Source organism: Meleagris gallopavo, unplaced genomic scaffold, assembly GCF_000146605.3.
Source record: "Meleagris gallopavo isolate NT-WF06-2002-E0010 breed Aviagen turkey brand Nicholas breeding stock unplaced genomic scaffold, Turkey_5.1 ChrUn_random_7180001951027, whole genome shotgun sequence".
NCBI lineage: Eukaryota > Metazoa > Chordata > Aves > Galliformes > Phasianidae > Meleagris > Meleagris gallopavo.
In genome coordinates, this window is record NW_011212219.1 from 41,487 (window position 1) to 51,430 (window position 9,944).

Below are 9,944 nucleotides of genomic sequence, written 5' to 3' on the forward strand. Positions count from 1 at the left end.
AAATCTCTCTCCTTCGTCTACCTGTGACCCAAAGTGAGGAGAAGCACTAAGATGCAAACGCACGTGGGTTGAGATAATGGGGAGGAGATCCCTCGTGGCTGAGCATCACAGCAAAACTAAGTGGGACTGGGGCAGATGGAGCTGCTGACCAAAACGGGGCACCCTGCTACTCACCAGCCAGCCATGATGTACTTCAGCACAATGCCTGCACCCTCCAGGCTGCCACGCACGGCGAGCGCAGCGCTGCTGCAGCCGAAGAGCAGAGCGACAGCACGGCACTGCAGCTGGGCGATGGTCTGCCCGTCCATCAAGCGGGCACCTGCTCCGTGTCCTGCGTAGCTGCGAGGGAACGGAGCGGGGTGAGCGAGGTGGAATGACGCCCAACCCAACCCCCAACCCCCAGCTCCATCCCGACGCAGGCTTCCAGCACCCAAACCCACCCCTCTGGCACCCCCAGCACTCACATGTACAGGTCGTGCTCCAGCAGCGCTGCCTGCATCTGCTCCTGGCTGGGGACTGATCCTGTCACCCCTCTCCAGCCTGGTTCACTGCGAGACAGGAGGTGAGAAAGGTGGGAGTGCGGATGCCCCCTCCCCCCCCCCCGCAACCTGGTTCCTCTCACCTCTCGAACCAGCTGCGGAAACGCTCCTCAGTGCTCGAGAGGTTGTTCTGAGGGTTGAGGATGTAGAAGGTCCTGCTGGGGTCGATGCCGCGGCACAGCACGGAGTTTGCCTGCTGCTCCAAGGAAGGAGAGGAGCGACAGAAAGGAGGGAAAAGGAGAAGTCAGCCTCAGCCCAGAACTGGGGGTACCGAGCCCCACGCAGAACCGGGCTCCCCCCCCTCTCACCCTCTGTGTCAGGGCGTAGCTGAGGAGGAAGCGCAGGGATGGGAGCCGGGTGACAGGCAGGTCCCTGAGGCACGCCATGCTCTCCCAGGGCAGCTTCTGCAGGTGCTGCAGGAGGAGGAGGAGGAAGGTGAAAGTGATGCAGCAAACAGCAGAGCCACGTGAGCAGCAGCAGCACCGGGATCTTACCTTATCCAGTACCAGGATGACGGAACCTCCAGGCTCCCCTGTGCCGTTTTTCTGCTTGTCCAGAGCCTCCTGCAAGAGGAGCTGGGCTCTGCTGGGCTGAGCTGGGCACAACCCCACGGCCAGGGCTCGCACATCAGCAGGGCTGAGGAGGGCAGCGGCGTTCAGCACCACCTGCAGCAAGGGACAGGTGTGAGAGGGGATGGAAGCCCATCTCCCATCCCAACCCCGAACCCTGGCAGCTCCGTACCTTAAGCAGGGTCGGATCTTTGCCCCACCAGCCACACTGCTGCAGCTGAGCACATAAACGGGCAGCTTCCTCAGCCAGCAGGGGATCCTGGGCTGCAGGGAGCAGCGCTGCCTTCCAGCAGCCCAACACCTGCGTTTCCAGCGTCTCAATGAGGCTCTGCAAGAGAACACACGGAGTCACGGGCAGCCTGAGCCCCCCAGGGGGGTGTGGGCATGGGGTGCATTTTGCCTTTTGATGCTCAGAGGGCTGAAGCAGCCTTTCTACAAAGAAATGCTAAGGGAGACAGGTTTGCTCAGCCTGGAGAAGAGAAGGCTCCAGGGAGACCTCACTGCAACCTTTCAGTATTTAATGGGAGGTGATAAAGAGGAGAACAACTTTTATCACAAGTAAATGGCCATAGAACAAGGGAGAGAGAGTCTCTTTAAACTAAAAGAATGGAGATTTAGGTTGGATGTGAGGAGGAAATTCTGTACCCAGAGGGCAGTGAAGCCCCAGCACTACAGCCCAGGGAAGCGTGGTGCTCAGAGTCCACGGGTGGGATCCTGGGCAAACCTGACCCAGTGGTTGGCAACCAGCCCACTGCAGGGGTTGGGGCTGGGTGGGCGTTAAGGTCTCCTCCAACCCAACTATTCTGTGATTTTATGATTCTGCCTGCCTTCATCCTCTGGTCCAGCTTGAAACGGCACAGCCACCATTCCCGCTTGTCAGTGTAGCTGCTGGCATCCTTCTGCTCCTTCTGGATGGAGTCGAAGTCGCTCAGCACTGAGCTCAGTGGGGTCTAGAAGAGGACAGGAGCTGTGATCTCAACCCTGGGCTCATCCCCACTGCTTCACACCCCCAGCCCTTCCCTCACCTTGCTGAGTGCAGTTGGGATGCGGAGAGTGACGGGAGCGCTGCCCCTCTCCAGCCGTGTCAGCAGCAGCGTGTCCCCCACGGAGGTGGGCTGGATGCTCACCAGAGTCAGCACACACACAGTCATCCCTGAAAAAGTCACCCACGGACCTTCAGGTCAGCCTTGAGGGTTTCGGGGACCAGGCAGCACCCTCTGGGGCTCTGTTTGGATCAATCCTCACCAGCTGGGATCTGCTGCAGCTGCTCACTGAAGCTGCTGCGCTCTTGGGGCCCCAGACCTGTGGGGCTGAAGCTGAAGAGGTCCTGGAGCTCAGTGAGGTGGTGGTGGTGGTGTGAAGCAGTGTCCTTGTCCTGCAGGGTCAGCCCTTGGAGCTGCTCAGCCACATCTGCTGCTGATTTCTTCTCCTTACTGCAAAGGCAATCAGGGAGGAACGTCACTCCCAAACCGCCCATTTGCTGAGCCCCTTCCCAACGATGCTCTGGGGACGATGGCAGGGAGTTGTGGGACCTACTGAAGCTTCCTGTGGACGATGCTGAGCAGCTGATGGCGTGTGGTGACCGAGACAGACTCGGCCAGCAGGTAGGCAGTGGTGATGGGGTCCTGATCACCCGTGGCCAGAGCCAGGAGCTGGCACAGCTGGCTGTACAGCGTGCCGGGTGGGCAGTGGCTGATGCAGCCGAAGGCAGATTTCAGGAACCCGCAGGCTGTGTCCAGCAAGGAGGTGTCTGGAAGGGACAGGGCAGCAAATCTGGGATCAGGCAACAAGCCCCGCGGTGACCCTGGTATTCCCTGTGCTGTGTGCATAGAATCACTGCAGTTGGAAAAGACCTCTGAAGTCATTAAGTCTGAGTGTTAACCCAACACTGACAAGCCCACCACTACACCATGTCCCTAAGTACCCCCAACTACACATCTTAAAAACCCGCAGGGATGGAGGCTCAACAACTTCCCTGGGCAGCTTATAACAATTCTCTTCTGTTTTCCTCCCACGTGGCAGTTTTGCTGACGCACCACCCCCCTCACAGCTCACCCTCACCTCCCTGCTCCCAAAACCCGACCCCGCAGCCCCGCATTTGCTCACCATCCACAGTTGGCAGCACTTTGTGCAGGGCGCTGAGGCACAGGGGCTCCGTTCTGCCCAGCCTCTGCTGTGCCAGGACCTCCCCACCGACCTCCTGCCGCAGCACCTTGGGCTCCGTGTCTGCGCCCTCCTGCCTGCATTGGATTCTGTCTGTGGGATAAAACAGAGCCGCTTGTTCCTCTTGCTGGGGCCAGCAGGGACAACGTGGGGAGCTGCGAAGGCTCCCAGCAATCCCATTCCCTCTCCCAAACTCACCCTCAGCTCCATCCTCAGAGGCTCGGAGTAGCTCCAAGCTGATGTCAAGCTGTTCCTCCACCTTTTCCTCCTCTTCAATGGCTCTCAGCAGCTCCCGTTCCTCGTCCCCTTTCCAGCTCGGAGCCCTGCGTGCCGCCCGCTCCTTTTTCTCTGTGCCCCCAACTCTGCGTCCCCGTCGGGACCGAGTGCTGCTCCCACAGCCTCTGCCCACGGAGGAGCTCAGCTGGGAGCCCCCCACCTCCACGGACCGGGGGAGCAGAGCTCTCTGCGAGCAGCACACCGACTGCGGCGTCTTGCAGCTGGGAACGGGTGCTTTGCTGGCGACGGGGCTCAGCACTGATTTGAGACCCTCAATGTCACTGTCGTCGCTGAACGTCACCTGCGAGAGGGGGACGAGGAGGTGGCAGGGCTGCACCTGATGCTACCCGGCCTCCTCCCGCCCCACTTACCGCCAGCCGGGACCTGGTTTTCCCACGGGCTTTGGGTGCTTTCAGGAGCTGTGACTTGCTGAGCGGCGGCGAGGCCTCGCTGAACACAGTGAAGGGAGCCCTGGGGCGTAGGGGCATCGCAGCCCCCCGGCTGCACGTCTTGGCTGGAGGACGGGACGACTTCTGGCACGGGGTGCAGGGCGCCGCTGCGGGTCGGATCACAATGGGAGGCACCTCGCTGTCCGAGTCACCCAAAGCGAAGACGTCGTCGGTGTCCGTGTGCTTGGCTTTCTGGCTCTTCTTCCCTCTGGGTTTACGTGCAGGGGATGCCGCAGAGCCCCGTGCACGAGCTTTGCTGCGGGGCCGGGCGTTGGGGCGCGGGGTGCAGGACGTTGTCACGGTCTGACCAACAGCAGCGGGCAGCTCTGCGTCAGAATCGCTCACGAGAAAGGCGTCGTTGGAATCTGCCACCGAGGGGGGCTTCGCTCTCTGGGTCTTCTTGGCTTTGGGTTTGAGCACGGGGGATGCTGCGGTTGCCGCTTTGTTTTTAAGCCTCTTTAGTTGAATTTTGTCCATCCTGGGCGCAGCCACCGCTGCTTTGGGCTCGGTGGGACTCGGCAGGGCTGGCTGCCAAGCCCAAGCGGAGGCGAAGACGGCATCCACAGAGCCTCCGTGCCCGGCAGCCAAGCGGCAAACAGCAGCCGTGGCTTTGGCGAGCAGCAGGCTGGCCCTAGAGACCCCCAGGCTGGGCAGGTGGGCGCTGCAGGATGCCAGGAAGGACAGACCGGCTTTCAGGTGCTCCTCCAGCTTCTCCTCGGGCCAGGGACCAGCCAGGCTGTGAAGGGCCAGCGTGGCGTAGCCGGTGGCCACCAAATCATCCAACAGCTTCAGCGCGGGTGCCTGGTGACCGTTGCCCAGCTTGTCCCGCAGCAGGACGGCGAAGCGAGGGCCCACGGTGCCGCAGCGCTGCAGGGTGGCCTGGATCAGCCCCAGCCCTTCGGCTGCGCTGCCGGCCGCCAGCTCCCCCCGCGCACAGCAGAGCAGCCAGCGGAGGCAGAGGGACGACAGGGTCAGGTCGGAGCAGAGGCAGCAGGGGCAGGCAGCGGGGTGGGCGAGGAAGGCAAGCCTCCTCTTCCTCTTGGGTTTCAGCTGCGGCGAGGAGCTGAGGTCGTCTGCTTTCTCCAGGCCGCTCACCATGGCCACGAACTCCAGCGCAGGGCCCTTCAGAAAGCCCTCATCTTCCCCAGGGAGCTCGGAGCCTTCATCCCGCTGCCTCCTGCTCTCTGGTTTGCCCTTCCTGGGCAAGATCTTCAGGGGGCCTCGCTGCTTCTCGTCAGCCTCGAACTCTGCAGAGGTGAGGGTGGTTTGAAGAGCTCCTCCAGCAGCCCCCTATTCACCTAAGCCCCAGAAGCAGCCCCCCCTTCTCTTTGCCCAAGCCCAGAGCAGGGACTCACCGGTGCCAGACTCCAGGAGGAACAGAGCCTGCTGCAGGTTCCAGTGGCTCAGCTCCAGCTCGCTCTGCTGCAGCTCCAGCTGAGCCTTCAGCACCAGGAAAGAAACACACCTAGGGGGAGAAAAACAGCCCTCAGAGCCCCGAAAAGCCACAGCTCAACTCCCACGTTGAACCGGCAAGCTGAACTGCTGGGATAACACGCCCCAGGACGAACATCAGAGGAGCTGCTTGCTCCAGATCCAACTGAGCAGGGGCCAACCCCTCGCCAAAGGCCATTCCCTGGGACGGGGCTGCCCGCACCCACGGTCACTCACCATCGGATTGCCTGCAGTTTCACAGCCAGCTTGACGGCCTCCAAGCAGAAGGCTTTGGCTTTGCACATCACCTCCACCCTGCTGAGGAGGACCACCAGGCGCTCTGAGCAGCTCAGCACGTCGGCCAACACTTGCCACTTCTGCAGTACGTTGTCCCCTGACAGGAAGGACGTGCTGGTGACAAAGCTGCTCCTCCCGGTGAGGCAAAAGGAGCACAGGCGTCCTTCCAGCTGTTCTGCGGCCCACGCCACCCATTCGCTCACCATAATCCATGAACTGGATGTCTGCCGTTGACTTGTGGGAGCCCAGCACGTTGCTGCCCATCAGGAGGAGGATGATGCTGCGTAACAACTTGTGGGCTTCGCTCAGAGCTGTCTCGGGCGTCTTCCATCCTGCACGAGAACTGCTGTGGGCACTGGCACCAATTACCTGGCACAAAACCCAGCTCTCCCTTCCCAGTCCCAAAAGGGGTTTGGGGGAACCTCTGAGCACTGTGCTTGCCCAGGGTTTTGCCTGGGGAAGGTTTCCAGCACCTCGGAGGCTCACCCTGTGCAAAGATGTGCTGCCTGAACTCTGGCGAGAGGTGGGCGGGCGACAGGCTCAGGTAGGTGGCAGTCAGCTGCAGGACTTGTGCTTGGAGCATGTACCAGACCTTGGCAGTCTTTTGCAGAGCTGGGTTCTGGAGCACCTCCAGCAAGAGGGCAGTGCCATCTTTGATCTACAGGAAGCAGTGGAGGCAGAAAAATCACTATTTGTGGTCCAGGGAGCCTCCGAGGCTAAGGTGGGCTCCAGTCAGCAGCAAGAGGATTGACTGCCAGACAGAACTGCCGAGGTCTCCTCTTGCCTCCCAGCAGCACAGCTGAGACAAAAAATAATAATAATAATTAAAAAAAAAGGGAGGCTTTCAGGGAGACTCACGCGGTGGCTGGCGCAGTACAGCTGGCTGCGGAGCACGAGGCAGGTCTGCTGCAGCAGCAGGTAGGAGTCACTGTCCCTGTCAGCTCTCTGCAAGCAGGTCTCTGCTTCTTCCAGGAAGAGCTGGAAGCCAAGGGGTCAGTATGAGGGCTGGGGGACCGGTCTCCAGCTGCCCTCCCTTCTCTCTCTTTGCCCAAAGTGGTGCTTGCCTGGGCATAGCTGGGGCACTCCAGCTGGAGAAGCAGTTTGGTGACCTGGCAGAGAGCGCTGGCTGTGCCCAAATCATCCCCAAGTGCACGGCACAGGCCTCGCACCAGCAGGTAGCTCTCCAGGGCTTGCAGGGGCTGGAGGCAAAAAAAACCCACACTGTGATCATGGACAATGCTGCTGTGCTGCTGACCTTCTGCCTCCACAGCCCCAGCAGCGTTACCTCGTCCATCAGCCTGTAGAGAGCTGCTGTAACACGAAGAGAGGCAACGGTCTGCTCCAGGCTGCGCACAGCTGGGACACCCTGAGATGCCAACAGCTGCTTCCATAGGGCCAAGGCATCATCCAGGCTCTTGGACTGAGCTGCGGGCACAGCATGGGGCTGAGCAGCTTCCTCGCAGCACTAAGCCACCACCAGCACCATCACTTCCAGCAATGCCACCACCTCCCAGAGGGCCCTTCCCTGCTCTGCCATGGAGCATCTCCCGGCACGCTCCTCCCTACCCACGTCGACCCCACCACCTCCCCTTCCTCAGGGGTTAACCTCACTCCCACCCCAAATCCAGGCATCCCAGGGGAGCCCTCCTTACAGGGTGAGCGACCCAAACCCGCTGCGCTCTCACCCAACTCTGTCACCAGGTTGAAGGAGATGCCACTGTTCAGGAACGCGTCCTCCTGCAGCCCGCTTTCGTAGTTGAGGTCATTGGGTTCAAAGTCTTCCAGGTTCTTCTGTCCCAGAGCTTTGACTCTCTGCTCCCTCGCTATGCCCTGCAGCAGGTTACGGGCAGCAATGATGCAGCTTAAAGGGCACTGCAAAACGTGGGGACACATCTGGGCAGCCATGGGTGCCCCCACACACCTCCTCGAGTTTGGACTCCAGTGTGCAGATGTAGAGCCAAAGCAGAGCCTGCGCCCGGTCATCGAGGAGCTGCTCCTGGTTCTCAGCACTCCTGGGCACCGAGTCCAACAGCCGCAGTGCTTCGTGGACAGAGTCCAAGGCAGAGCTGCAGGAGATGGGAGCTGAAAACGCAGCCTTCTGCCCCCGGAATGCATTGTAAAAAGAAAAGGCACCCAAACCACCCCAAAAACGGCGAACACCAGAGCAACACCACTCCAGCCCCCTCCCACTCCAGCCCCCTCCCACTCCAGCCCCCTCCCACTCCAGCCCCCTAAATCCCACTGAGGTCCCTCCAAAGCTCCCAAGGGGTTTTGCAGGGCCACAGGACAGAGCCCACCCTGCACACCCGTGGCACCCACCAGTCGGTTTGCTGGGCGTAGTTGTGGTAGCACAAGACCTGGGCCAGCTCCACCAAACCGGCAGCGCGCTCGTGCAGGCGGCCGCTGTCCTCTGAGCAGATCTCCAACAGGTCGCACAGCACGTTGTAGCGTTCCTGCCCCGTGTCAGCACGGATGCTCTTGTAAGCCTTCAGCTCGGCGAAGAGCACGGCCACCAAGGTGTCCGTGTCCAGGTGGTGAGCAGACAGTTCTTCCTTCAGGGTTCTGCTGGAAACAGGGCTGCGTGGGGATGTGGTGCAGAGCTCCGCAATATCATTTTAACCACAGAATCGCAGCACGAGCAAAGAGCATGAGCCCTTTGATCTGGAAGGGACCTCAAAGCCAGACTGTGCTCTTCCTCCTTACAGCCCCAGTTTAACACTGAAAGGAGCCCCCGGGTCCCCTCGGAGCCTTCTCCGGGCTGCACAGCCTCAGCTCCTTCAGCCTTTAAAAGCACGGGAAGCGCAGCTCCTCACCTCAGCTGCAAACCCTCCGCTCCCTGCTTCACGCTGTCTGTTTTCACTCGGGCCCAGAGGCCGATGGGCTCCGCCAGCAGCTCCCTGATGCGGCCCTGCAGCGACGTCAGCCACTGCACGCAGGATGCCAGCGCACTCTCCAGCCGGCCCAGCTTTCGGTAGCTTTCCACCTGCAGCCTGAAGCATCTGTGCAGCTGCAGGGAGAGCACAGAGGAGAAGCTTCAGGAGAAGCCCTGCAGCTGCTCCCCTTCCTGGGAAAAGTAGTTGGCCCGCATCCTCTCCTTCGCTCCTATGGCACCAGGTTGCAGCTCAAACCCTTCGACATGAAACTGCTCACTTTTTCGGGGGGTATCTCTGGAAATCCAAAGGCATCTATTTTCTTCAGCCTCTTGCAGAAGAGCTCAGAGATGGAGCTGGCTTCCTTGTGAAGGTTCTGGCTGTAGAAGATGTATGCCAGCTTAAACGCGCACGATGCTGTTGAGGGGAAAAAAAATGAATATTGAAGACGTGTTGGGAAGGGATCATCCCACTTGCTCCTCTCCCAGCAGCAGACCACCCCTCAGCCACGTGTGCTGGGAGGCAGAGGGACCCTTCTCCCTCGGTGCTCCCCAGACCACAAGCAGGAGAAGATGCTGAGCTGTGCGCGACCACGTTTGCCCCAACCCGATGCCAGGGAAGCAGGCTTGGTGCTATGAGGATGCTGACCGGTAATGTCGAGGTACTTGACTTGCTCCCCCTGGGGAAGTCCCTCCAGAGCTTCCAGCAGCTGCATCACGGTGTCCTGGCAGCCCGATGTCAGCTGCTCCTGCCCTGACCACCCGGCCACCTGCGAGGGATGCAGTCAGAGCGATGAGGTTCCCATGGAGAGCCTCTCAGGGACTGCAGGCACATCCCCGAGGCCGCCCCAGCAGCCCCTGTGAGCCCCATTAGATGCCGTCCCCATCACCTGCAGTACCTGGGAGGCGCGGAAGGTGTCACAGGCCATGGTGGTGAAGAGCTGGAGGCTGTGGTACAGCAGCTGCTTCAGCACGAGCCGCTGCTTCACGCCGTCAGGAGGAACCTGAGGGAGAAAAGAGAAAAAAAATCAACTGCGTGGCCACAACAGCAGCGGGACCGGCAGGGAAAGGAGCACCGCTGCCAGGAGCGCAAGGCTTGCAATGCCTCCAGCGGTCCTAATTAACAGGAGAGCCCTCATTAACCCCAAAGCCTTACCACGTCCAGCAGCAGGCTGAGGACACGGCGGTGGCCCTGCACAAAGGCGCAGAGCTGCAGCACGTCCTCCCGAGGCAGCGGCTGCTGCTGGCTGCTCCTGGCACGCTCACCGAGGGCCGCGGTGACGAACTGGCAGCCCTCGGCCAGTACCCTGAGGAAGCGCCCCGAGGCCTTCGCCGCACCACCCAGCGCTGC

General features: G+C 60.9%; 1 protein-coding gene across 1 annotated transcript in view; it reads right to left on the reverse strand.

The window, feature by feature from the left end:
• ESPL1 (extra spindle pole bodies like 1, separase) overlaps positions 1 to 9,944 on the reverse strand; it is a 12,446-nt gene that overhangs the window by 985 nt on the left and 1,517 nt on the right. Inside the window, exons 3-30 of the mRNA XM_019611607.2 lie at positions 9,750 to 9,940; positions 9,493 to 9,597; positions 9,243 to 9,363; positions 8,875 to 9,011; positions 8,538 to 8,731; positions 8,044 to 8,286; positions 7,646 to 7,790; positions 7,410 to 7,554; positions 7,010 to 7,149; positions 6,789 to 6,923; positions 6,583 to 6,702; positions 6,211 to 6,382; positions 5,928 to 6,056; positions 5,665 to 5,821; positions 5,352 to 5,461; positions 3,919 to 5,243; positions 3,470 to 3,848; positions 3,215 to 3,364; positions 2,645 to 2,858; positions 2,354 to 2,541; positions 2,134 to 2,261; positions 1,936 to 2,058; positions 1,281 to 1,436; positions 1,034 to 1,204; positions 848 to 952; positions 623 to 735; positions 465 to 548; positions 175 to 339 (exon numbers count right to left, since the gene is read on the reverse strand). Of these exons, the coding sequence (XP_019467152.1) occupies positions 175 to 339; positions 465 to 548; positions 623 to 735; positions 848 to 952; positions 1,034 to 1,204; positions 1,281 to 1,436; positions 1,936 to 2,058; positions 2,134 to 2,261; positions 2,354 to 2,541; positions 2,645 to 2,858; positions 3,215 to 3,364; positions 3,470 to 3,848; positions 3,919 to 5,243; positions 5,352 to 5,461; positions 5,665 to 5,821; positions 5,928 to 6,056; positions 6,211 to 6,382; positions 6,583 to 6,702; positions 6,789 to 6,923; positions 7,010 to 7,149; positions 7,410 to 7,554; positions 7,646 to 7,790; positions 8,044 to 8,286; positions 8,538 to 8,731; positions 8,875 to 9,011; positions 9,243 to 9,363; positions 9,493 to 9,597; positions 9,750 to 9,940 (5,545 nt within the window). The remainder of the gene's footprint in view (positions 1 to 174; positions 340 to 464; positions 549 to 622; positions 736 to 847; positions 953 to 1,033; positions 1,205 to 1,280; positions 1,437 to 1,935; positions 2,059 to 2,133; positions 2,262 to 2,353; positions 2,542 to 2,644; positions 2,859 to 3,214; positions 3,365 to 3,469; positions 3,849 to 3,918; positions 5,244 to 5,351; positions 5,462 to 5,664; positions 5,822 to 5,927; positions 6,057 to 6,210; positions 6,383 to 6,582; positions 6,703 to 6,788; positions 6,924 to 7,009; positions 7,150 to 7,409; positions 7,555 to 7,645; positions 7,791 to 8,043; positions 8,287 to 8,537; positions 8,732 to 8,874; positions 9,012 to 9,242; positions 9,364 to 9,492; positions 9,598 to 9,749; positions 9,941 to 9,944) is intronic.